A 27,963-nucleotide genomic window follows, 5' to 3' on the forward strand; every position below is an offset into this window, starting at 1 on the left:
AGTCTGGCGTGCTGCAGTCCATAGCGTGGCAAGGAGTCAGACATGACTAAGTGGCTGAACAGCAACAAAAACATGAGAACAAACTTTACTGCACATTCTGGATCACAAAATTTCCCCAATTCTGCATCCTTTATTTAAGACAAGAGTTATTGAGAGCTCGATGTGAATGAAGAAAATGTTTTGTTACACATTGAACCTTGATCACATTTCACATTCCTCTTTTCCAATCTTTATTGAGTTCTGAGAAAAGACAAATATTAAGGAGGAATAAGGAGAAATGAGAAGATTTGAAGAGAAAGTGAAAAAGTTGAGAAGTGAGAGGCCCACTATACAGATGGATGATAGCCAGATCACACTGAAAAACAGAAATCTGACCCACAAGCTGCTTGTTTGTAAAAATCCCATTACAATGAAAGTTTGGGCCTTCCCTGGTGGCTCAGCAATAAAGAATCCTCCTACCAATTCAGGAGACTCGGGTTCAATCCCTGGGTCAGGAAGATCCCTTGGAGAAGGAAATGGCAACTCACTCCAGTATTCTTGCCTGGGAAATTCCATTGACAGAGTAGCTGGTGGGCTACAGTCCATGGGATTGCAAAGAGTAGGACACGACTTAGTAACTAAACCACCATGAAATTTTAGTTATTAAGACTAGCACCTCTTAAAGGTCCACAAGTGGATTCAAGAATCTCCCTTTCTAGCATAATATGATAAAAGAGTTTTTTGGACTCCAAAATCACTGCAGATGGTGACTGCAGCCATGAAATTAAAGGATGCTTGCTCCTTGGAAGAAAAGTTATGACCAACCTAGACAGTGTATTAAAAAGCAGAGACATTACTTTGCCAACAAAGGTCCATCTAGTCAAAGCTATGGTTTTTCCAGTAGTCATGTATAGATGTGAGAGTTGGATGGTGAAGAAAGCTAAGTGCTGAAGAATTGATGCTTTTGAACTGTGGTGTTGGAGAAGACTCTTGAGAGTCCCTTGAACAGCAAAGAGATCCAGCCAGTCCATCCTAAAGGAAATCAGTCCTTTTTTTTTTTTGTTTTGTTTTTGTTTTGTTTTGTTTTAGGAAATCAGTCCTGAATCTCCATTGGAAGGACTGCTGCTGAAGCTGAAACTCCAATACTTTGGCCACCTGCTGCAAAGAACTGACTCATTTGAAAAGACCTTGATGCTGGGAAAGATTGAAGGTGGGAGGAGTAGGAGACGACAGAGGTTGAGATGGTTGGATGGCATCACCGACTCAATGGACATGTGTTTGAGTAAGCACCGGGAGTTGGTGATGGACAGGGAAGCCTCGCGTGCTGCAGTCCTTGGGGTCAAAAAGAGTGGGACACGACTGAGTAACTGAACTGAACTGAGGCAGTGGTGTGTTAGTAAATGTTTAACAGGAGATTCTCTGGGAGAGTGGGAGTGACTGGGGCCATGGTTTGTAGTGTTTTCTGATTTCCATTGTATTAATATTTCCACAGGCTGATCTCAGGCTATCAAGAATTTAACATCAGTCTGGCAAGATTCCTGACAGTTTCACAATTGATTTTCTTAAGCTGGTTCTATCTGGCTTTAGCAAACCATTGCTTACAGATAATGAGCTGTTTGCCAACAATTCAGAACCTTAAGCCAACAAAGGTGAAGGAAAATATTTAGGAAAATTAAGGAAACTTGCATACAGATTGAAGTGTGACAGTGTATAGCACCAGTTCCCTAACTTTTCATGTCTGGGGCTGTCTCTTTCACACAGTCATTTGTTTGTTGATAGTCTTCAGTGGAGGCTGTTTTCTGCTTCTGGGAGATTCCTAAGAACTTTCAGCGTGAGGTCTCTGACAGGAACAGTCTTGTTGATTCAAGATGGGGCTTTTTTCTCCTCACTTAAGAAACAAAGATGCAAGGATAGAGGCTGCAGAGTTTAACTGCTATGTTAGTTATTAATAGTGCCTGTAATGTTCTTTCCATTGCCATCATGGGCAATCTTTTTTGGATGTCTCTTTCAGAAGATGAAACCTCAGTTTTAAAGAGTGAATAGGGTTGTTCTGAAGGATATTTTGGAAAAGATACTTGCATCTGGTTGATACAACTGTGTATTGATTCCACTTACACAAGATACGTAGAGTAGTCAAATTCATAGGGACAGAGTAGAATGGGGGGTGCCCAGGGCTGGTGAGGGAGGGGGAGGTGAGGAATTGGTTTTTAATTGGTACAAAGTTTCAGTTTTTCAAAATGAAAGATATTCTAAAGATGGAAGGTGGTAATGGTTGTACAGTGTCATTGTACTTCATGCCACTGAACTGTCCACTTAAAAATGGTTAAAATGGTTAATTTTATGTTGAATATACTTTAGCATCATTTTTAAAAATTTCAAAACTGAGTATCATATGAGTCATTTGCAATATTTGGCTATATCAGCCTATAATAAGGCAGAGTCTAACTTTGGGGCAACAGTCCTAGGTAGATAAGATGCCCTAGGTTCAGAGTCAGTCCTGTCTATGGGACTGACTTCATTGTCATTAAGACAAAAGGTCAACAAAACCGTTGAGGCCAAGCAAGTGCAAGAGTTTCTAAAAGTTTTAACTAGAGTTGAGAATTCTTTGTCCTTTCTATATTGCCTAAGGATTGAAGGTCATCTCGGTGGTGAAGTTCGATCCCTGTGTCAGGAAGATCCCCTGGTGAAGGAAATGGTAACACTCCAGTATTTTTGCCTGGAGAATCCCATGGACAGAGGAGCCTGGTGGGCTATAGTCTGTGGGGTTGCAAAGAGTTAGGCATGACTGTGAGATGAACACTTTCACATATATTGTGAAAGGATTTCTGCCCATCTAGGTAATTAACACATCCATTACCTCATATATATATATATATAACTTTTTTGTGTGGTAAGAACAATTAAATTGTATTCTCTTAGCAAATTTCAATTACATGATGTTATCGACTACCGTGTTATCAACTATAGTCACCATGTTTTACATTAGATTCTCATCTTATTGCTGAAAAGTTTGCACCCTGTTACCAGTCTCTTACTATTTCCTCCCATGCCCTAGTCCCTGGCAAATACGTTTCTACTCTGTTTCTATGACTTTGACATATTTTCTTATTTTTTAGATTCCACATAGAAGTGATACTGTATTGTATTTGTCCTTCTCTGTGTGGGGTTATTTCTCTTTATATACCATATCTTCATCCATTCCTTTGTTGATAGACACTTAGGTTATTTCTGCATCTTGGCTGTTGTGAATAATGCTTCAAAGAACATGGGAGTGCAGATCTCTCTTCAATTTTCTGTTTTCATTTCCTTTGAATATATACCCAGAAGTGGCACTGCTGGATCGCATGGCGGCTGTAGCCTGAGTGTTTTAAGGCACCTCCATTCTGTTCCCCATAGTGGCTGCACCAGCTTACATTCCACCAACAGTGTGTGTGGTGGGTAGGGGCTTCCCTTTTCTCCACACCCTCTCCAGCATTTATTACTTGCTTCTTTGACAGTGGCCATTCTGACCAGTATATCTCATTGTAGTTTTATTTGCATTTCTCTACTAAGTATCAATGATGAGCATCTTTTCGTGTGCCTGTTGGCCATCTGTATGTCTTCTCTGCATAAATGTCTACTTAGGTCTTGTGCTTCATTTTTTAATTTTTTGTTGTTGTTGTTGTTGCTGAGTACACTCTATACTTTTAAATGGAGAGGGCCAGGACATAAGAGTTGTGTTCTATTAGGGTGCACATTTGGCTACTGTAACAAAGGCAAAACAAAATACAGTAACTTAAATAGGATACAGTGTTTTTCTCCTTTGCATAAAAATCTGAGCAAACATTCCACGGCTGACATGGCAGCTCCAGGGTCAGTACCTAGGGAGCTCCTTGGATATAGTTTTGTCTTCCTCAATACCTGACTTCCTTCTTAGCATTTAAGAGGACAGGTTCACCCCCACCCTTATGCCTGCCATCTGGCAAACTGGGAAGAGGAGAAGGGAGAGTGGAAGGCATGTCCCTTTCCTTTATGGACACAACCCAGAGGTTGCCCACAACCCTTCTGCTTACATCCCCTTGGCCAAAACTTAATAAGCTAGCCACTATTGCTGTGATTGTGGTTGCTTGGCTCAGTTGCTAAGTTGCATTCAACTCTTTGTGGCCCCATGGCCTGTAGCCTGCCAGGTTCCTCTGTCCATGGGATTTCCCAGGGGAGAATACTGGAGTGGGTGTCATTTCCTACTCGAGGAGATCTTCCTCACCCAGGGTGCAAACCTGCATCTCCTGCATTGGCAGGCAGATTCTTTACCACTGAGCCACCGGGGAAGACCTCTTGCTGTGATGGAGGTTGGCAAATGTAGTTCTTCCCTGAAGGCCATGTGCCCAGCTAAAACCGTGAGAGTTCTTTGACTAAAGAAGCAAGAGGAAGATGGATATTAGGGGACAGCTAGCAGTTTCTGCCACAGTCCACCCCTTCTTCACCCAACAGAGTTATGCACGCCTTCTCACCTTCCCACTAGTGTACCAGTCCAGGTTCAGTTGAGGAAGTACACTTCGATAAGACTGCTTTTACGAGGGAACCCAATAGCACTTTGGATCTCTAGGAATTAGTGTCAATTCAGAGCTAGAAGTATTGCCTGAAAATTCTGGGATTTTCCCTTCCCGCAGTACATACTCACCTTCATCGGTGGCTGTAGGTACTGTCAGAGAAAGAGTGATTACACGAGTCAGCCTGAAGCATTGGTAGACAACTTGGACAGGTTGGAGGAGCCGTGACAGGTGAGAAGCCAAGCCTGGCTGACTGCCAGATAGGAATTGGCAGATTCTCCTGGAGAGCCGAGTGGGAAGCAGTTGTTGCAGACAACTCCCATGCCTGTGAGTCTGCAGCCAAGTGTCTGGAGGTGGGCCTGGGGTTGCTGGTGGTGAGCAGGGCTAGCAGTTTGGAAAAACAAGCTGGATGCAGCGTGGAGGCTGAGGACACGTGGTCTTCTCGGAAACTGCTCCTTACTTTACGGTGATAACCTGGGAGTGTTGGCCGCTGCTTTGCTCCTGCTTTCTGAGTATCTTAGAAGGCCCTCTTTTGGTTACCTCTAACCAAGGATCATGTAAGGCAGAGGATCTGGGGAAAACATAGTTTCTGCTCGTACTTACCTAGTCTGTAAGTGCGCCCACTTAGGGAGGGCCAAATATATGTATGTAGCTCAAAGTTAAGGGTGTCCAGCTTTGGAATGATTCATACCGTTTGTTGCCCATGTGGCTGCTCATGTCTCTCTGATTTACACCCCAGCTTCCCTCGGCTCCACACCCACCACACAACAGTAGGGCCATGTCTTGTAATAAGATACAAGGCATCACAGCAAAGATTGGCATCTGACGTCTCCAGAGCAGCTCTGGAAGCTAGAAGATGATGTAAAATGCTTTCCAAATTCTGAGGGATTTATTATTTCTGGCAAAGGCAGAGTAAGTGGTTCCAGACTGATTCCAGTTGGGGTAACTGGAACTTCCCTACTATTAATAGGGCTTCCCTGGTGACTCAGATGGTACAGAGCCTGCCTGCAGTGGAGGAGACCCGTGTTTGATTCCTGGGTTGGAAAGATCGCCTGGAGAAGGAACGGCAACCCCCGCCAGTATTCTTGCCTGGAGAATTTCATGGACAGAGGAGCCTGGTGGGCTACCGTCCATGGGGTCACAAAGAGTCGGACACGACTGAGTAACACTTTCACTTCACCACTAGAGATAAATAGAAAATTGGACCAAATATATCAAACAACTATTTTCAGACTGTGGTAACAAGAAGTGGGTTTTGGAGATGATAAATATCCCAGAATGCATGGCATAGCTCAGAGAAGGTAGAGCTATTCAGCTCAAAAATGCCAATTATACTCCTTGGAAAACACTGTAGTAGATTTACAGACTGTATCAAAGGAGGCGACAAGAATATTATTTAAGACTTTGAAAGACCATGGCATGAGGGGTCACGAGTATTCACCTTCTTGTTTGCTATATTGGGGTGGTCACCACTGAGTTATCACCATATATATCAGGTTTCACTTTTCAACATTTCCCTTATGAGTTGGTGAGGGTACAGTTTTGGTTGCTATAGTAAAGATAGAAATAGCAATGATTTAAGCAAGATAAAAGTTCATTTCTCTGTCACATAAGAGTCCGTGCATTAAGTGGTAGAAGACTGATAAGATGGCTGCACAGTGTCAGGGACCTTGGCTTCTCCTATCTCATGGGTTAAGGTGGCCGCTCCAGCACCTCCAGGATGTCTTCTTTCAGGACGGAGGGAAGAGAAAATGGAAGGCATGTCCCTACTTTTTTCTTTTCAGTTCAGTTCAGTTCAGTTGCTCAGTTGTGTCTGACTCTTGCTGAGCCCATGGACTGCAGCACGCCAGGCTTTCCTGTCCATCACCAACTCCCAGAGCATACTCAAACTCATGTCCATCAAGTCAGTGATGCCATACAAACATCTCATCCTCTGTCGTCCCCTTCTCCTCCTGCCTTCAGTCTTGCTCAGCATCAGGGTCTTTTCCAGTGAGTCAGTTCTTTGCATCAGGTGGCCAAAGTATTGGAGTTTCAGCTTCAGCGTCAGTCCTTCCAAGGAATATTCAGGGACTGATTTCCTTTAGGATGGACTGGTTGGATCTCCTTGCAGTCCAAGAGATTCTCAAGAGTCTTCTCCAACACCACAGTTCAAAAGCATCAATTCTTCGGTGCTCAGCTTTCTTTATGGTCCAACTCTCACATCCATACATGACTACTGGAAAAACCACAGCTTTGACTAGATGGATCTTTGTTAGCAAAGTAATGTCTACTCTTAAGGGCACAGTTCTTCCACTCCATCAGGTACACCTTGGTCACAAGTGCACACTTTGTTAGAGAGGGCTGATAGTGCAGCCTGTAGCTGGGTGGCCATGTGCGCAGCTGAAGTTCAGGCACTCTCTTACTAAAGGAAAGAGTGGAGAATAGTAATTATAGAACAATTAGTTTCTGCCACTGGTGCCTTTAAAGAAATGTCTGTAAGATAAAACACATAGGATCTAGGGAGAATCCATCCAAAGTGTAAAAACGGGAGGGATTAAAAAAAAAAAAACAACAGGTATCCTGGGTAGGAAGTGAGTCCAGCCTTAAGACACCTAAGTGAGAAATCCTGTGAAACTGATACTACTTTCTATTTTGTGTGTCATGACAACAGTCATGACAGTTCCTACTTAGCATTTTAAAATTCCATTAAGTGTCACCTCTTGGCTGTCCTTAAACTGTTTGCATTCCTTTTTGGCAAGTGTCATTCTGTGTCATTCCCAGCTTTGTAAGGCTGTCAAAGAGACGCTGTAGGAGAAGCAAAATAGTTCTGAGGGAGCCCTTGACATTGGCACATGTGCATGTAGGGTGAGAGGATCTGGTGTCTGAGGTTTGCTTCAGAATACTCCAGCACAAAATAGGCAGGGGGGAAAGGTGAGATAAGACTATCAGAAGGTTGGTTTGTTGAAGCTGTGTCACATGTGCCTGGGTGACCATAGGGGTCTTTTCTTCCTTTTGTGCACGTTGGAAAATGCTCCTAATGAAACAAAAGTCCCATCCCTGAATATAGTCAGACCTGGATTCAAACCCTAGTTTCACTGAAAAGTGAAAGTGAAAGTTGATCAGTTGTGTCTGACTCTTTGTGACCCCACAGATGATACAGTCCATGGAATTCTCCAGGCCAGAATACTGGAGTGGGTAGCCTTTCCCTTCTCTAGGGGATCTTCCCAACCCAGGGATTGAACCCAGGTCTCCCGCATTGCAGGCGGGTTCTTTACCAGCTGAGCCACAAGGGAAGCCCATAGTATATAGACTCAGTACTTACTAGTTAAGTAACTTTTTCTCTATATAAACTTGGTTCTTAAAATGGGAACTGTGTAGGCCAATAGGGTTCTTGTAAAGATTAAACGAGACAAAATTTGAAGCATCTAGCAAGGTCTGGCCCTTAGTAGTTGTGTTAATAAGGGTGCCCACTTGCAAGCAAGAGCAGTTGACTCTGGTTATGAGTAATTCCTTGGACACGCATATGTTAGTATTTGCAGCAGAGTTAGGGCTTGAGCTGGGATCTCTGATTTCTAGACCTAGAGCACTTTTTACATACGTTATAGCACTTGTCCAAATACTTACCTTGGTTTGGTGCTTTGCAATATGCACCTTCAAACATACAGGACCTTAGTTTGGCCCTGTATTCTTATTGTTTGTATTGTATTGTATTCTTATAGTTTGGTCCTGTAACTTATTCTTGCCTTGAGAACCCCATGAACAGAATGAAAATGTGAAAAGATTGGACACTGAAAGATAAACTCCCCAGGTCGGTAGGTCCCCAATATGCTACTGGAGATCAGTGGAGAAATAACTCCAGAAAGAATGAAGGGACGAAGCCAAAGCAAAAACAACAGCCAGTTGTGGATGTGACTGGTGATGGAAGTAAAGTCCGATGCTGTAAAGAGCAATATTGTATAGGAACCTGGAATGTTAGGTTCATGAATCAAGGCAAATTGGAAGTGGTCAAACAGGAGATAGCAAGAGTGAATGTCAGCATTCTAGGAATCAGTGAACTAAAATGAACTGAAATGGGTGAATTTAACTCAGATGACCATTATATCTACTACTGTGGGCAAGAATCCCTTAGAAGAAATGGAGTAGCCATCATAGTCAACAAAAGAGCCCGAAATGCCGTACTTGGATACAATCTCAGAAACGACAGAATGATCTCTGTTCTTTTGCAAGGCAAACCATTCAGTATGACAGTAATTCAAGTCTATACCCTGACCAGTAATGCTGAAGAAGCTGAAGTTGAACGGTTCTATGAAGACCAACAAGACCTTCTAGAATTAACATCCCCAAAAGATGTCCTTTTCATTATAGGGGACTGGAATGCAAAAGTAGGAAGTCAGATGACACATGGAATAACAGGAAAATTTGGCCTTGGAGTACAGAATGAAGCAGGGCAAAGGCTAATAGACTTTTGCTAAGAGAACCCACTGATCATAGCAAACACCCTCTTCCAACAGCACAAGAGAAGACTCTACACAGGGACATCACCAGATGGTCAACACTGAAATCAGATTGATTATATTTTTTGCAGCCAAAGATGGAGAAGCTCTATACAGTCAGCAAAACCAAGACCAGGAGTGACTGTGGCTCAGATCATGAACACCTTATTGCCAAATTCAGACTTAAATTGAAGAAAGTAGGGAAAACCACTAGACCATTTGGTATGACCTAAATTAAATCCCTTATGATTATACAGTGGAAGTGACAAATAGATTCAAGGGATTAGATCTGATAGAGTGAAGAACTATGGATGGAGGTTCGTGACACTATACAAGAGGCAGGGATCAAGACCATCCACAAGAAAAATGCAGAAAGACAAAATGGGTGTCCGAGGAGGCCTTAACAATAGCTGTGAAAAGAACAGAAGTGAAAGGCAAAGGAGAAAAGGAAAGATATACTCATTTGAATGCAGAGTGCCAAAGAATAGCAAGGAGAGATAAGAAAGCCTTCCTCAGTGATCAATGCAAAGAAAGAGAGGAAAACAATAGAATGGAAAAGACTAGAGATCTCTTCAAGAAAATTATATGGAGAAGGAAATGGCAACCCACTCCAGTATTCTTGCCTGGAGAATCCCATGGACAAAGGTGCCTGACAGGCTACAGTCCATGGGGTCGCAAGAGTCAGACACGACTTAGTGACTTAAAAAAAAAAAAAAAATTAAAGATACCAAGGGAAGATTTCATGCAAAGATGGCCACAATAAAGGACAGAAATGGTATGGACCTAACAGAAGCAGAAGATATTAAGAAGAGATGGCAAGAATACCCAGAAGAACTATACCAAAGAGATCTCCATGACGCAGATAGACTCACCTAGAGCCAGACATCCGGTATGCGAAGTCAAGTGGGCCTTAGGAAGCATTACTACAAACAAAGCTAGTGGAGGTGATGGAATTCCAGTTGAGCTATTTCAAATCCTAAAAGATGATGCTGTGAAAGTGCTGCACTCAATATGTCAGCAAATTTGGAAAACTCAGCAGTGGCCAAAGGACTGGAGAAGGTCAGTTTTCATCCCAATCCCAAAGAAAGGCAATGCCAAAGAATGCTCAAACTACCGCACAATTCCGCTCATCTCACATGCTTGTACAGTAATGCCCAAAACTCTTCAAGTCAGGCTTCAGCAATACGTGAACCACGAACTTCCAGATGTTCAAGCTGATTTTAGAAAAGGCAGAGATCAAATAACCAATATCCATTGGATCATCGAAAAAGCAAGAGAGTTCCAGAAAAACATCTATTTCTGTTTTATTGACTATGCCAAAACCTTTGACTGTGTGGATCACCACAAACTGTGGAAAATTCTTCAAGAGATGGGAGTACCAGACCACCTGACCCACCTCTTGAGAAATCTGTATGCAGGTCAGGAAGCAACAGTTAGAACTGGACATGGAACAACAGACTGGTTGCAAATCGGGGAAGGCGTATGTCAAGGCTGTATATTGTCACCGTGCTTATTTAACTTATATGCAGAATGCATCATGAGAAATGCTGGACTGGATGAAGCACAAGCTGGAATCAAGATTGTTGGGAGAAATATCAGTAACCTCAGATATGCAGATAACATCACCCTTATGGCAGAAAGTGAAGAACTAAAGAGCCTCTTGATGAAAGTTTAAGAAGAGAGTGAAAAAGTTGGCTTAAAGCTCAACATTCAGAAAACTAAGATCATGGCATCTGGTCCCATAACTTCATGGCAAATAGATGGGGAAATGATGGAAACCGTGACAGACTATTTTCTGGGGCTCCAAAATCACTGCAAATGGTGACTGCAGCCATGAAATTAAAACATGCTGGCTCCTTGGAAGAAAAGCATTGACCAATTTAGACAGCATATTAAAAAGCAGAGACATTACTTTGCCAACAAAGGTCTGACTAGTGAAACCTGTGGTTTTTCCAGTAGTCATGTATGGATGTGAGAGCTGGAGTATAAAGAAAGCTGACCGCCGAAGAATTGATGCTTTTGAACTGTGGTGTTGGAGAAGACTCTTGAGAGATCTCAAGGAGATCCAACCAGTCCATCCTAAAAGAGATTAGTCCTGAATAGCCATCGGAAGGACTGATCCTGAAGCTGAAACTCCAATACTTTGGCCACCTGATGCGAAGAACTGACTCATTGGAAAAGACCCTGATGTTGGGAAAGATTGAAGGCAGGAGGAGAAGGGGATGACAGAGGATGAGATGGACATGAGTTTGAGTAGACTCTGGGAGTTGGTGATGGACAGGGAGGCCTGGCGTGTTGCAGTCCATGGGGTCTCAAAGAGTCGGACACTACTGAACTGACCTGAACTGAACTGAAACTCAGGGCATTCAAAACATTACCGTGGCCCTAGGCCGAGGGGTGGTCAAGGGCGGAGGTGACTCAATGACGATCGCTGGCAGGACTGCGTGCAGGTTGCCAGGCGGACGCTGGTGCAGTCGGGGTTTACCCTAAGCAGGCGCGGATCAGCGGCAGCCGGAACTCTCGCGTGTCCTCCCGGCTTGGTCCATCCCCGGGATCAGGTCGGGCCGGCCGCCACCACTGCCTGCGGGCCGGCGGCCGCCCCAGCTTTTCTGCGGGCCCAGCCGCCCTGCTGCCTCCTGCAGAGGTTGGGCTAGTAGCTCCGGGCCCCGCCCCTGCCCGCCTCGGGGCCGGGGCCTTGGATCCCCGGCTCGTGATTGGCCGCAGCCGCGGCGCTCCCCTCTCCGCCCCCTTCGCCGGGGTGAGAGGTCAGCCGAGCTCCGGTCTGCAGGGGCGGCCATGGCGGGGCTCTGGACCGGGGCGGCGGCGCTGGCCACCGCGGGACGGCGCGGACAGCGGTGGCCGCAGCCTTTGATGCGGAGCGTGGCGCTGTGGACCGTGAAGGTGAGGAGTGATGGGACTCCTCGTGGGCCTGGGCTTCGCTGGGCTGTCTGCCCCGCACCAACTGGCGGTGGCCGGTGCTGCGGAGAGCGCACCTAGGGCTCCGGGATCCGATCCACCCAAGGCCGGTCCTGCGCCCCCACCACCCCCGAACTCCTCCTCCCCGCGGAGTTCCCCCAGGCGCGGGTCTGAGCCGGCATCCCTGGTCCCTGCCGTGTCTCCGGGGATCTGGGAGGGCAGGGCGGCCCAAAGAGCCCGCCGGCGTTGAGTTTTCTGCTTCCTCGGGAGCCGCTGACAGCCACCTCGCTGTAATTTCCCGGCCCTTCGCGCCCTTCCGTTCTTGGGCCGTGCGGTTTTGGCGTCTCCTGAGCTTTTCAGGTGCATTTGTAAGGGCCCTTACAATGGTAGCTATAGTTACCATTTTCTCTTGCCTCGTTCCTCCTTTGAAGAGACCCTAAACTGCTGCTCAGTTAAGAGTTACGGTTTTGCGTTTATCTCACCTTTTAAAGTACCATGTCAGGATGGGCTACTACTTTTACTTGAATGGAGAGCCTATTTTAATTGCATTATATCACATTATACTGTATACCCATCTTGCGAGTTTTTTTTTTTTTTTTTTCTTTTCTTTGTAGTGGTTAGGCTGATGTTTGTCCTGTTCTCAACATCTCTGCGCTGTATTTGCTCATGTTTCATGGTGGCAGCCCTGACTTACGCGTTGGAGTGTTTGTGACTCTTAACAGTTTCTGTTTTCAGAATGGAGTCTCTTGTAATTTCTAAACGAAGACTACCAAACTGACTTTATTAGTAGAGTTCAAGTCACTTGAACAAATTATTTAAAGTGTTTCTCTGGACACTGCCTGTTTTCTTCCTTTAAAAACAAAATAGGCACATAACTTGATTTATTGTCATGGACCTTAGAATTGGAAGACAGTATAGAGATGATTTAGCCCATCCTACTCTATTAAAAAGAAGAGAACTCAGGCCCAGGTGAGAAATAATGCAGCTGGAACTGATCATGGAAGTGAAAGTAAGTCTGCACACGCTTTAGCTTAGGGTCAGCTTTAGAATGCTGACACTGAGAATCCCTGGAGTTCTTTGTGTGGAGGCACAATTAAGACCTTTGTTTCTTAATCTTGATTGTTTTCTTCTGCTTTATGTCTTTTGGCCTCCTCATTTGCAGTTGCGAAGCTCTTACTGTATTTATGTAGGAGGCAACATGATATGGAAAGGCGTGGACTTTGGAATCACTGAAGTTTTGCGTATTACACAAATCACTTCTCAGCTTCTTGCTTATGGGTATTTTTTTGTTTCCTAACAAATCTTTCTGGACTACATCCTGTGTTCTGTCTCTACAGAATGAATATAATTTCTCTTTTAGAAATTTTAGTCTGTTAAGGAGACAAGTGTAAAATGCCATTAGGGAAGAGGCTTTGGTGCTATATCTGAGAAAATAAAATGGAGGGATTTGACCAAGTCTAGATTATGAGCTTTGTAGGTATTCTTGAATTAATTTTTTCAGTCCTTACAACAGCCATTTACAGATGAAGAAAATTTTTATGTGACTTGCTCAAACCGTGCTTAAGGTTAGGGGATTGTTTTCCTTTGGAAGTGAAAATTGGAACAGTTTTGAAGGACATAGTGACTTTTTTCCTAGGCAAAAAGAGAAGGAAGAAGTGTTATATGTGACAGCAGCACATGCAAAAGGCCTGGGCCAGAGGGAATGCCAAGATAGAAGAACTAGAAAAGCCCACTGGGGCTTTGGTATGGAGATTAGATGGTGCCCAGGAGGTCGGTAGGAGTCAGACCATGCTAGACCTTACTGTAGACCCTGCTATCAGGTTTATGGGAAGCCATGCATGTTGAAGTTGGGAGGGATTGTTACACTGACATATGTTAGAGCGGAGAGGCTAAGAGAGAAGGAATTTGTTAGGCTATTTACTGCTGTATACTTATTGTTTGACATGTAAACTTTGATTTTTCTTTATGAGTTTCTTCCTTTAAACGTGTTGGTAAACCTGCATCTTGTCTATTACTGTTTTCTTAGCACAGCGTTTGACAAAGTAGTGCTGAATGTGTGGCAATACTGACTGAAGGAAGAGTTATTTCTGTGCCAGTAAAGGATTTCTCCTGGAGGTGGGAGGAGGGAGGAAGCAGGGAACATGAGCTGCTTAGCTTCCCTCGGAGCTTCTTTTCTGTGAACTTGAAACATGCATCACTGAGTCTGTGTTTGAAGCCGAACCTTTTGAAGATTTTATTCCTCCCCTTTCTCCCTCCACCCTTGCAAATCGTTTGGTTGGTTGGAAGGCAGACTAGTCTAGAGAGTTCTAACCATTCTTTTAACCAGTTAACAGTTTGTTTTTAGGGTGTGTGTGTGTAGGGTTGTGTGTGTTTAGGGTGTGTGTGTGTTTAGAGTGTGTGTGTTTAGGGTGTGTGCGTGTGTGTGTGCGCATGCGCATGCACCCGTGCACTCCCTCAGTTGTGTCTGACTCTTTGGACTGTCCTTCAGGTTCCTCTGTCCATAGAGTTCACCTTTTAGTCTTATTTTGTTTTGGTTTTTTAAACACATTCTGTTTAAATAACTAGTTTTTTCCCCCCTTCTGTCTGCATTTTTCAGGGGCTCCAGGATGTTGGACTTGCGGTAATTGCTGCAGTTTATTGAACTTTTTATGCCGTATATGATTTTCACACATTTCCTTTTAGCCTTGTAATAAGTAGGTAAAAAAAAACTCCCAACTTTACAGAAGAGGAAGCAAAAGCTCAGAGCAGTTAAGTAGCTTGTTTAAGGAAACAACTGGCTGAGATAGATGTTGAACCTTGGATAGTATGCTCCCAAAGCCTTGCCTTTCCAATTTGTCTCTCGTTTGGGTCATGGTCTCATTATATGGTGCATTCATGAAGTTCAAATGCTCAAGCTTTAGGTTCCTTAAAGTCTGTGATTTTCTTTTCTAGTCATGGAAGAGAATGTTTAAGCAAATCTGAATGCTTTAGCATTGCCTGGAGGTAAATCTTTCCACCTGCTGATAGATTTCTGACAATCATTTGGGAAAAAAATCTTCTAACATTATTACAGAAAGCAGTTGTTTTTTTTTTTTTTTTTCCAGAAAGCAGTTTTTGATGAAAGAAAATGTTTGTGGACATTCGTGTATTTTTACATCTGCTTTTTTTTTAAATTTTATTCTTAAGAGGTTCAGAACAGAGGAGTGATTCCCCTTTTCTAAATAAGGGGAAGAGATGGTGACATTTTGATCGAGTGAAGAAACAGAAGTTGAGTGATTCCAGTTTTTAAGAAAGTGGATAAATGGGAGAACAGGGATGAAAAAGGAAATTTGGGAATGAAAAGGGTGAAAGGGTGGTTGTTTTTTTTTTTTTTACGGGGTTGGGGAGCGGTAGTGTTTCCTTTTAGGTATCTGGACTCAGAGGGTTCCAAGAGTCATGTTGATTTGCTGGTAGCACTGGAGTTGGTGAGAACTGGTTGGACTTGGGATCTGTTTTGGAACTAGAACCAATAGTACTTGCTGTAACCAAAGGGAGATAAAAGGAAAGAGAAGAATCAAGGACCTTTGAAAGATAGACGCAAAGGGCCACATAGTGTATGATCCATTAGTATCAAATGTCTAGGGTAGGCAGAGCCATAGAGGCAGAGGTAGGTCAGTGGTTGCCAAGGGTTAGGAAGAGGGGTGAGGGAGGTGATGGGCGTGACTGCTAACAACTGAGGGGTATCTTTTTGGGATGAAGAGAAAAAATGTGAAAGGTCAAATTAATACATCTTGGGGAATAAAACTAGTTTGAGCTTCATAGCAGTTATGGAAAAGAGGGAAGTGTTTAGGCTTCCCTATAGTAAGGAACATTCATTAATCAGGATAAACAAACCTTGTCCTAGCACTGAATGTGTAGAATTTATTATATAAGGGCAACTAGCAATCCAGTTAAAAAGAAAAAAAGAAACTTCTTTGTTACTCTTTTACCAAAGATGCAGTGATAACTCACATCTCATTGATTGCTATTAATATAGCACTCTGTGAAAGTTATAGTGTGTAAAAAAAAATGTTCAGTACCAGTGGGATGATTAGGTTTCCCAGAAGCAGAGCTTGAAGAGGGATTTTGTGCAGGTGGTAGTAGTTGAGAAGAGTAAAGAAAGCAGGCTAGAGCAGGGGTTAAAAAAAATCTAAGCAAGGAAGGGGATCCAGGTGGAGACTAGATTCAGTCTCATCTCACAGGGGAGCCCTGGAGCAGTGGTTCTCAAAGCAGGGACTCTGTAGCCAGCAGCAGCAGCAGCATTACTGGTTAGGAATGCACATTTTCTAGCTTCACCCTAGACCTGCCAAGTTTGAAACTCTGAGGTTAGAGCCAGCAGTCTGTTGTAATAAGCTCCTCCAGGTGAAGATGATGCATAGTCAAGTTTGAGAAGCACGGCTCTAGTGCAATAAAAAGTATAATGTGAGCTGTAAGTATAATTTAACATTTTCTGGCACTCACATTAAAAAAAAAATTTAAAGCAGTGAAATTTATATTTACCCAGTGGCTTCCCTGGTGGCTCAGTGGTAAAGAATCTGCCTGCCAATACAGGAGAATCGGGTTCAATCCCTACATCCAGAAGATCCCCGGGAGAAGGGAATGGCAACCCACTCCAGCATTCTTGCCTGGAGAATCCCATGGACAGACGAGCCTGGTGGGCTACAGTCCATGGGGGTCGCCAAAGAGACATGACTTGTCGATTAAACACCACCAACAACTTAACCCAATATATTAAAAATATTTCAGTATGTAAATCTAAAACTTTAACAAGGTTTCTGTTTTGTTTTTGGTATGAAGTCTTCAAACCTGGGGTGTATTTTACACTTGGCACCCACAGGAATTTGGCAGATTTCAAGTGCTCAGAAGCTGCCTGTGGCTAGCAGCTACCATACTGGACAGCCAGCTCTAAAGCATAGATTGCAGTACTAAGTTGAGCCCACCTCGAGGGTGAAGTGGGAGCAGCTTTTTGAACCCCATTATAGTCAATTCAGTGGCTGTGGCCTGGGAGGGATGTAGCTCCAGGCTTGAGAGAGAACTCGTCTGGTTGAGGCAGAGGGGCAAAGCCGGGAGCAGGTGTGAGCCGTGGGTCGTCAGCTCACCAGTGGGGCCTTCCCTGCCTGGAAAATGGGTGCTGGATGTACCCCCGCAGCGTCTGCTACAGGCGGGGTGGGAGGGGATGAAGAGGCTTTAGAGTCAATACACACACTTGCAGCTTACCCTGGAGGCGGAGCTGGAGACTCTTTGACTGGTTTTTTTTTCCCCTCCCTCAGTTTCATTGAGAAGTGAAAGTGAAACTCTCTCAGTCGTGTCCAACTCTTTGTGACCCCATAGACTACACAGTCCATGGAATTCTCCAGGCCAGAACACTGGAGTGGGTAGCCTTTCCCTTCTCCAACAGGAGCTTCCCAACCCAGGGATGGAACCCAGGTCTCCTGCATTGCAGGTAGATTCTTTACCAGCTGAGCCACAAGGGAAGCCCAAGAATACTGGAGTGGGTAGCCTATCCCTTCTCCAGCAGATCTTCCTGACCCAGGAATTGAACCGGTGTTTCCTGCATTGCAGGCCGATTCTTTACCACCTGAGCTATCAGAAAAGCCCTAATATTGAGAAATAATTGAGCAATAGTTGATGTAAATCTTGAGATTTGATCATCTCTCTCAAATATTAGGTATTCAACCTAGCTTGTAACAGAAAGTCTTGGCAAACAGCTGATGACTGGGATAGCTAGTGAAGTCCTAAAGGCTACATAGTCAATGTAAGTGAAAGAAAAGCTATGCTTAAGTGGTAAGGCCTGACTTCATGGTGAAAAGGCCCAACTTCTGGTGGTGTTTTAAAGAGGGCATTTTCCCTGGTTATTCCGGATCTCTTAAAATGCTGAAAGAAGCAGTTGGCTCATGCTTACCAGCTCTTTGTCGTGAAACGTGGGAGGAGAGCTTTTTCTAAAAATTTTGAAGATGAATCACTAACAAGTGTTTTGTTTTCTTTGGTAAGCTCATCTTACTGCTTTGTCAGCCCACAGTTTTGAGGATGGCTTCTTCTTCTAAGTAGAATGCATTATGCTAATGAGTTAACCTGTCAGTAGAGTTGTTCTAGTATTATTCACTTGAATGCCCCTGTGGTTATGTTAAGAGTTCTGGATTTGGTAGGGTTTAGTTTTTAAATTGTGCTTTAAACTTGAATTTAGTGGATCTGTGAGTTTGGGCTGCCACCTGAGGCCACAAGCAGAAAAATGTGAAAGTAGGTGCTGGCTTAGGTTAGAAAAGGGTGTTTCCCTGTTGGCGATGGTCGGAAGGCCTCTGAACAGTTTGTGTAAAAGCTGTACCCTTTTTTTGGTTAACAGTTAACTTAATTCTTACTATAACAGACGCAAAATTGTGCTAGGCATTTTACACATTCTTATTTAATCCTCACGTCAGCGTTAAGTCCTAGATAAGTGGTTTTATGCCCAGTTTATATATGAGAAAAGCTCCTTTGTTTTGAAGAAATGGCTGAGCCAATTTCCCAACCAGGCCCTGAATCTGAATCTAGATCAGGGCTCTTAACTACTCTATTATTACTCTGATGGTAGCTCCCAAATGGTCTGGGATAATTTTAAGAAGGAGAGTTACAGCTGCATAATTGGGTTTAGTTGTTGGGTAATACCTCACATTTCCTTGGTGCTTTACAGTTTATAAAGGCTTGTGTGTTTGGGTTTTTTTGTTTGTTTGTTTTTTAAAGACAGGTCTGCAGGAAGGCAAGGGAGGTGTCATGTTGTACATTTTATAAATGAAAACGGGGGCCCAGAGAAATTATTTGCTCAGTGTTGTGGACCTGTGAAGCAGTAGAGCTGAGCGCTGACCTGGATCTTCACCTTTGTGGTGAACTCCAAAGATCACTCTACTTCCCACGTGCTGCCTCGTTAGCTGGCACTTCTCATCTAAGTATAGAAACTTTAGAGATTCTTTATTCTTGCAGAAGAGAAGCAGTGCAGTGTGTTCTCTGGAAGTCATTTTGCAACTGACCTTTCTCCTTTCGGCTGTGATAGGCTAAATAGTCTTTATAGATAGACTTGGTTAACATTTTTCCTCTGAACTCTTTTTCTAGGATGTACCTTTAAAGACTTCTGGACTGGGCTTGTAGCCTGTTTTTTATATGCCTAACAAAAATAAGAAACATTAAAAATTCTATGTAGAGATCCAAATTAGCAGATTTCTACCAACTCGTTCCTTGTATTTTTTGAAAAAAATTATGTTGTGGCTCTACAAAATTATCTGATTTTTGACTTGTGTACATTATACCTTTGAACTTCCTTGAAGCTCTGCCAGGGGTGAGCAGGAGCACGAGAGAGCAGCGTAGGGCTGACTGCAAACCAGTTTGGGTTTGCTGTGGGGATGCTCAAGCTCCTGCTTTTCCTCTGTCGTCGTGTTCTGCTGCTAAGCTTCTGACTGGCTGCATCATTTCTACTTCCAGGTACTTGGCTAAGTAGGGGCACCTGTGTTTTTCAATTTTGGGGTCCAGTTATCACAAATTCATTTGTATACAAGCTGTATGCTTTCTTTTTTTTGATAATGGTGGTAAGATATAGTCTGTCAAATCGTCAGAACCAAGTATTTAAAAATAGCAATAAAAAGATGAAAAAACAAACAAACCCAATTTGACCCCTCAAGTGTACTGCTATAGCTTGTCTCCTACATTTTGGCCAGGTGTAATTTGTAATAGTGGACATGAGTTTGAGCACAACGGGAGATAGTGAAGTACAGGGAAGCCTGGCGGGCTGCAGCCTGTGGAGTTGCAAAGAGATGGACACGGCTTAGCAACTGACCAACAGCAATGATTTGTGATAGAGCTGATTTAGTTTCAAGAGCTGTGTGGTGTAGACATTTTAAAATTTGAGTTTTATGTTATTGGCAGTTTCCTGAGTAAATGTAGATTACGTTGAGTCAGCTGACCCAAACCTCTCTCAAAGCTTGGCCGCTTGGAGATGTCTGATCCTTCTGGGTTAGAAACTGTCCCAGGAAGACCAAGTTTAGCTTAGTCCATTTTTTTCATGAGCCCATCTGATGAGATAGAATCCTGAGGCTTTCATTCCCAAGGGTATTCTAGAAACTTAATGCTTCAGTCATGTTTATTCGAATCTGTGAAATTAGCTCCATTTCTACCGAACAACTCAGAGTTTGTTGCTCTTGGAGCAGTCCGGCAGTGAGATCCGTGTCACTGTCTTCTTGCACCACACGTTCAGTTTGGGTTAACAGCATATTCTTCATGATTGTCAGATGCTCATGCATGTTACAGTCTCCGTAGTAAGCTTTTGTTTTTTGAATGACAGTGGTGTAGGTTAGTCGGGACTTTGGAGGAAGCTGGGCTTCCCTGGTGACTCAGATGGTAAAGAATCTGGCTGCAGTGCAGGAGACCCGCATTCAATCTCTGGGTCGGGAAGATTCTCTGGAGGAGGGAATGGCTACCCGCTCCAGTCTTCTTAACTGGAGAATCCCATGGACAGAGGAGTCTGGTGGGCGACAGTCCATGAGGTCGCACAGAGTAGTGCACGACTGAAGTGACTTAGCACGCAAGCACCTAAGAAAGACACCTGGGGAGTTAAAGTCGTTTGCTCCAGTCCTGGAAATAGTGTCAGACTGAGCTAGGATTAGAACTCAGGCTCTTTGATCTCGCAGAGTTCTGTTCCAGGCGGTATGCTGGGAAGTGTTCCCTTCCCCAGACATAAACATCACTGTTTACTCTCCCCAAAGCTAATTAGAATACCTAAAATATCTACCCCAGATTGTGTTTTGTCTCTGAAAGACTCACATTTGGCTTTTGCCATCAGGAATCAGTTATGCCCTTTATTTGTTAGTAATTAAAGACACATGTATGATTTTTGTAAAATCCTTTCTTGTATATACTTTTGTAAAAGGGTATTTTGACACATTCCTACAACTGACTGTTATATGCCTTATGGTATTAGGGGAAATTGGTAAAACTGTAAACTGTTTTCATTTTATAAAATTGTTAGGAAGCTGGTATGCTCTTTACTGTCTAGTGCTGCCTTGCTGCAGACTAAATGTGAGAAATGCCTAGGTAGCGTTTGCTTTTCTTTTTTTCTTTGTTGTTGTTTAGTTGCTGAGTCGTGTCCTACTCTTTTGTGACCCCACGGACTGTACCCCGCCAGGCTCCTGTGTCCATGGGATTTCCCAGGAAAGAATACTAGAGTGGTTTGCCATTTCCTTCTCCAGGTGTTCTTTCCCACCCAGGGATAGAACCTGCCTCCTGCACTGACTGGCGAATTCTTTACCACTGAGCCACCAGGGAAGACCTTTTCTCTATTCTGAGTTTGCCTTCTGCATTGGCTAAGCTATAAAACACAATATGTGGTTTCTAAGTGAGGAGGTGTCACCTTTATCCTGTTAAATCTGGTGTGAGAGTGAAGTTGCCAGATTGTAGCTCTTCTGCTGCGAGCAGTGGAACCCTGTCACAAGGAAGTGGTGGTGTACCCCCTTGGTACATTTTTTTTTTTTAAACGCCAAATCATCTCTTTGCACAGATGTTTAGTATTAATGTGGAAGTGCCTCTATTTATATTATCTCAAAATAAAAAAAATTAATAATGCTTTTACCAGATCTGTGTTTAAATTTTCTTACCATTGCAGCCTAGACTTGACATTTCTGAAAAATTAAAATTCTTGAGACTTAGTTTTCTAAATTGGAGTTTGAATTCACAGGGATGCTTGCAGAACTGTAAGAGTATTTTGGTCTGGGAAAGGGAGACAGTAGTGAAGTCAGTTTTCTTCCCATTTTCAGCTCATTATTCATCACTAGTCCTTTTTACTTGGTGTGGTAAGTTTTACTAGGTTTTATTTTGTAAAGTGTATCTTTTGTCTCTTGTTACTTTCACTTCTGTATAAAGATTACATTTTGTAATTTGATGCTTGATACTTCTAAAAAAAAAATAACTGTGTTCATCTTTTTCATTTTAAAATGTTGCCATAAATTATTTGCTTCCTATTTGAGTTGTTACGCTGTTAGAAAATTCTGAGATGTACTACCTGTTGCCTTTTGCCACCACCCTCACCCCGTTTTTTTCTTGGTTTACCTTCATCAGTGACTATAGGGTAAATTATTTTCTTAAACCTTTGCTATAACCTTTATTAGTGATTATTCTTAATGTTTTAAAGGCTTAAGATATACTTTTTTCCACACACGTTTATGGTAATGAATTAAAATGAACTTGATTATTAGTGTTACCTGTTCATTTTTATCTGCCAAGCCACATTTATACCAGAATAAGTAAAATAAGAAATCATGTGTCAGACATTAGCAAATAAAAAATATTTTTGTTATTTTCTGGGCCCTGTTAAAATTGAAGCTCTTTGAAGGCCAAGACGCTTGTTTAATGTTGTATAAAGTTCTGTGTGGTATGTGACATTCTGATTCTGCTAGATCTGTGTGCATGATCAGAAAGACTTTCCTTCAGATTTTATTTGACCCATTGACTCTTACACTTTTCTGGAGATTGTTTTGATGTCTTTGGATTCTCATGTGTGCCCAGGGAATGTGTCTAGTTGGGGTTTACCTTCTATAGTTAAGGTATATTGCTTAGAACTACATATATCGATTGATGAAACACTGTAGCCAGAAGCATACTGGAAGAATTACCTTGAAAAATATTTTTAAAGCTCATTCAAGTATCTGTCGTTTATTTCACGTTTTTTTTTTTCCCTTTTCTTCTTGTGGTAGTGTGTTCCACATTATTCAAGACGGTACTTGGTGGTGTCTCGTAGTCTCTGTTCAGCTGGATATGACCCCAGTGAGAAAGTAAGTATCTCAAAAATAGTTTTAATGGCTAAGTTAAAATGTTTCATTGTCTCCACATTGTGTTCACTGGGCAGGTTACGTTTTATTGATGCTGTGTCATTTTTTATTGCTGTACATCATAGGTTTTATAGGTGTTCAGTGTTTATTCCTTTTTTCATTGTGGACCACAACCTGAGGCTTTAATTCTGTATTTTGTACCTAAACCGCAAATTGAATAAATTTCCAAAGTATTTCCCTTGTTTTCAGCAGGATCACTAATACATTTTTTCTTAGCCTAGGCAGTTGAGAGATTTTGATTAAACAATTGATTTTTTTTCCCATTAATATTTGTAACTATTTTTGAGTGAAGGCAATTACGGGTATTGTAAATTTTGGGATAAGGGAATTCCAGTTAAAATCTTGGTATATGATAATGTCTGAGGCCTGTAATGGAGAGATAAAGGAACTGGAAGTGGTGATTGGAGGTAAAACATGATTTGGTGACAATGAAGGCATCAAAGAGGCTGAAGCGTTTTGGTTAAGAAGAAATGATTCAAATTGAATGTTAAAACCCACTGAAATGTTGTGAAGTAATTAGCCTCCAACTAATAAAAAAAGAAAAAAAAACCAAAAAAAACAAATTGAATGTCATTAAAGTAGAACTAATATGAATGATTATTTGAGAATGAAGTGGTCTTCTAAATATACAAAGTATATAACTACTCAAAAGAATCTTGAAATTTGGAGAATAAAGGATCTATATTCACTGTAGCTCAATAGAAATGTAAAGTGGAGACAATTGCAGGACATATATAATTTTTTATTTTCTAATAGCCACATTAAAAATACACAGGTGAAATTAACTTTCATATATTTTATTTTATTATTTTTTGTTTTTGGCCATGCAGAGAGGTTTGTGGGATCTTAGTTCCCTGACCAGGAATAGAACCTGTGCCTCTTGCAGTGGAAGTGCGGAATTTTAACCACTGGACTACCAGGGAAGTCCCCGTCCCAGGTCTTTAAATGACATATAAGTCCTTTCTTAATTAGGCATTTTTATCCCAGCTTTATTTGCCACAGTACCCCATACTGTGTTTTGTGCTTGAGCTATCTTAGAAATTGCCTGTAGTTTTTAGTGCTACCATCTGCTTTCAGTGTCACTGCCTTATTAACACGTGCTATTCACTCTCTCCTTTTGCTGTTTTTAACACAGCACTTAACACACTTTGTTGTGATTGTGCTGTATTGTACACTGAAGTTATCAAATGCACTTGACATTTACCTGTACTTGTTGATGCAGACAGGAGATTTAAAGTTGGTTTAGGGAGTTCTCCGGTGGTCCGGTGGTTAAGACTGCTTTCTGACTGCCGAGGGCAAGGGTTCATTCAATCCCTGGTCAGAAAAAAAAAAAAAAAATCTCTGGTCAGGGAACTAAGATTCCCACAAACTACGTCATGTGGCCAAAAAAAAAAAAAAAGTTGGCTTAAATTTATTCGTGTGTATATTCTTTTATACGCATAACCTATCTGGAAGAATATTCAGGAAACTAGGAGTAATTGTTGCCTTTGGGGCAAGGGCCTCGGTGTCCCTACTGTGTGTCCCCATTTTTACCTTCTAAGATCTGAACCATATTCATTTTTACTTGGTTAAAATCTTAGGTATGGAAGATTAATTGGTATTAGCTTTATTGAACTTGTGTACTAATTGGTAATCCATTAATAGTCCTCTGTTAGTCAGGGTTCTTCAGAGAAACAGAACCAATAAGAGATGTATGGAAATTTTTTTTTTTTAATTGGCTCACCTAATTCCTGGGTTTCCCTGGTGGCCCAGCTGGTAAAGAATCTGCTTGCAGTGCAGGAGACCTGGGTTCGATCCCTGGGTTGGTAAGACCCCCTGGAGAAGGGAAAGGCTCCTCACTCCAGTATTCTTGCCTGGAGAGTCTCATGAACAGAAGGGCTGGCAGGCTACAGTCCCTGGGGTTGCAGGGAGTCCAACACAACTGAGCAGCGACCAACACACGTAATTAAGGAGGCTGAGAAGTCCCACCGCAGTCTGCTGTTTGCAAGCTGGACACCTTGGAAAGCTGGTGTGTAAATCTAGTCCAGGTCCAAAGGTCTGGGAACCAGTAACGCTGATGGTGTAAGCCCCGGGTCTAAGGGTAGGAGAAGACCAATGTCCCAGCTCAACCTGGCAGGCAGAACTAGTCCTCTCTTCCTCCACGTTTTAGTCTGTCAGGCCCTCAGTGCACTGGATGGTGCCCAGCCACACTGGGGAGGGCTGTCTGCCTTACCAAGTCCACTGATGCATGTTAGTCTCATCTGGAAACACCGTCACAGACACTGTCAGGAAAAATGTCTCATCTGGACACCCTGTGGCCCAATCAAGGTGCACATAAAATAACCATCGGAAGTCCCTGAATAGAGATGAGTAGGAATGTGTCCAGTGCTGAAGTCATTCTGGTACAGATTTGTCCCTGTGAGACAGAATCACACTCCTAGATTTGTAATCTGGTTTGCCGCCCAAAGTATCTACTAAAGACACTCTCAGTTCAGTTCAGCCGCTCAGTCGTGTCCAACTCTTTGCGACCCCATGAATCGCAGCACGCCAGGCCTCCTTGTCCATCACCAACTCCTGGAGTTTACCCAAACCCATGCCCATCGAGTAGGTGATGCCATCCAGCCATCTCATCCTCTGTCGTCCCCTTCTCCTGCTGCCCCCAATCCCTCCCAGCATCAGGGTCTTTTCCAATGAGTCAGCTCTTCGCATGAGGTGGCCATAGTATTGGAGTTTCAGCTTCAGCATCAGTCCTTCCAATGAACACCCAGGACTGATCTCCTTTAGGATGGACTGGTTGGATCTCCTTGCAGTCCAAGGGACTCTCAAGAGTCTTCTCCAACACCATAGAAAGACACTCTAGCTAACACATATTGAGTGTGTAGTGCATGCTAGGCCCTACACTAAACCCTTTACGGTGTGAATTCAGATTCCTGCAACCTCCGTGTCAGGTAGCTCTTCTTACTCCCGTTTTACAAACTGGGGAATGAGCGTTCAGTAGGCTGGCTTGTCCTCAGAGGAATGCGTGGTAGTGTTGGGATTCTCACTGGGCCAGGCTGGCTCCAGACTAGCTCTTAACCATCATTCTACTTCTTCCATAGAAATTAGGATAGGGTTTGTACTCCCTGTGATGTTATTATAATTTGTTGTGTTTGCTCTAACAGTTGCTTAATGTGTAAGTTCCAGGGTTTGTGCTGCTTTTATCTGACGTAGTCTGCTTAATATTGAATCAGTGTTTAAAGATGCAGTTAGGGAAGTAGGAACAGGTTTTCAAAGTGTATGCTTCCTTTTCGGCAGGAATGGCATGCTACTCCAATATTCTTGGCTGGAGAATCCGATGGACAGAGGGGCCTGGCAAGTGATAGCCCATAGAGTCGCAAAGAGTCAGACATGACTGAACACATACACGCACACACGATTTTACACACACACACACGATTTTATAGCTCCACTCCAGTATTCTTGCCTGGAGAATCTCAAGGACAGAAGAGCCTGCTGGGCTACAGTCCATGGGGTCACAAAGAATCAGACACGACTGAAGTGACTTAATGTGCACGCGCACATACACACACGATTTTATAGCTCCAAGCCCTAGGTGGGATTAGAGTGTTTTTTGGGCCCAGGTGGAGGCTTGTCTCAGTTGGGTGGGATAGCCCATGTGTGGTATAAAGGTTAAATCAAGACTTTAAAGGCCTTTTGCAGTTCTGAGATTTTGTAATTTGCTGTCAGATTAGCATATTACTTTAAATTATTTAAGAGTACTTTTAAGATCATATATACCTTTAGCTTTTCTTTTAGAAATATGACTAAAACTTTAAAAAAGGGTCCATTTAACATGCAACAGTTCACTAACCCAGCAATTATTGTGTACTAAAATGTATTGCATCCAAGTTACTTACAATTGCTCGTGTGCATTTCTTTAAAAAGAGTAGCTTGTTCAGTTCTAGAGTCAGGAGAGAACCTTGTTAAATAGTTTCCCACTAGAATGCTATGTCAGTTTATTTATGTGGAAATCAAGAGATTGCAATCCTCAGAGACTGATTTACTTAGAGTGAAATAGGTCATTAATGGCAGAGTTGGGCTTAGAATTTAGGTCTCTCACCCTACACAAAATGGAACATCTTTTTCTATTATGTGGCTTTAGCTGTTTCAAAATGTAGTTATTCAACCTTAACGTTATACTTAATGTTATACTCAACATTTATACTCAATAGCATTAACTCAACATTATACTCAAATAGCATAACCTGCGTGGTCTGGAACTCTTTGGATAAAAGCATAACTAGTTTATCTATTCTGAGTTGTTGAAAATACCACTTAATGCTATGCCCCAATCCCAAAGAGATGGAATATAAATTATATCAGACTTGACTTTGAGAAACGTAACATTTAGAATTTCTCTAAATTGAGAAAACAATCAAGTAAACTCTTAAGCAGTTTTGACTAAAGTTTTAGTTTTCGGAAATCTCATTTGAAGATTTTCTTTTGGCAAGAAATGTAGTTCCTTTATGAATTATTGAACCTTATCAATTGATACTTTTTTAACAGGGTAATTATAAGGCCAGATCCTGCCAGATGAGTTTAGTAGCAGCCTGGTTGTAAGTGAACATGTGCATAGTATCTAATGCCATGTAGGAAGTAACACTGTTAGGGTCATGCCTAGTGGTAACTGTGCGAACAAAGCTTGATGTTTTCTGGTCTTATAGTGAGAGTTAACCGTTTCTTACGTGTTTTTTCCCCCTCTCTTTAGACTTTTGATAAAATTCTTATTGCTAATAGAGGAGAAATTGCATGTCGGGTGAGTGGAATTTTAATCTTATTTTTCATTTTACTCTGTGAATTTTACTATTAAATCCCTTTAAACATGAATTACTATTGTAGATAACATTAATGTATTTTAATATAGGTTATTAAAACTTGCAAGAAGATGGGCATTAAGACGGTTGCCATCCACAGTGATGTCGATGCTAGTTCTGTAAGTATATTTGCTTTGTTTGAGTTAGGATCTTATTTTGGATCAAATAGAAAAAAGTGAAAGATGTAGGGTTTTGTTGTTGTTGTTAGCCTGAAAAGGTACACAATTTAAAAAATACCTATTGTGTACTCTTGTATTAAGCAAAATGGAAGCATCATAATATCTTCAATATGTCTCTTAACTATTTTATTTTCGAGGCTTTAAAAGCCTAGACTAGAATAAATAGTTTGTAGAGGGATTCTGGTCACCAAGTACATTTAGGCAGAGCATGAGAA

The 27,963-nt window shown here is 42.4% G+C and overlaps 1 protein-coding gene and 1 pseudogene across 1 annotated transcript in view; one reads left to right on the top strand and one right to left on the bottom strand.

Annotated features, from left to right (window-relative positions):
* The window catches only part of LOC133049372 (asparagine synthetase [glutamine-hydrolyzing]-like), a 45,910-nt pseudogene extending 40,693 nt beyond the window's left edge, over positions 1-5,217 (bottom strand).
* A 6,521-nt stretch (positions 5,218-11,738) lies between these two features.
* Positions 11,739-27,963, top strand: part of PCCA (propionyl-CoA carboxylase subunit alpha) — a 349,630-nt gene continuing 333,405 nt past the window's right edge. The window contains exons 1-4 of the mRNA XM_061133801.1: positions 11,739-11,881; positions 22,603-22,680; positions 27,464-27,511; positions 27,620-27,688. Of these exons, the coding sequence (XP_060989784.1) occupies positions 11,777-11,881; positions 22,603-22,680; positions 27,464-27,511; positions 27,620-27,688 (300 nt within the window). The 5' untranslated portion in view covers positions 11,739-11,776. The remainder of the gene's footprint in view (positions 11,882-22,602; positions 22,681-27,463; positions 27,512-27,619; positions 27,689-27,963) is intronic.

The sequence above is a fragment of the Dama dama genome, chromosome 30, assembly GCF_033118175.1.
Source record: "Dama dama isolate Ldn47 chromosome 30, ASM3311817v1, whole genome shotgun sequence".
Taxonomy (NCBI): domain Eukaryota; kingdom Metazoa; phylum Chordata; class Mammalia; order Artiodactyla; family Cervidae; genus Dama; species Dama dama.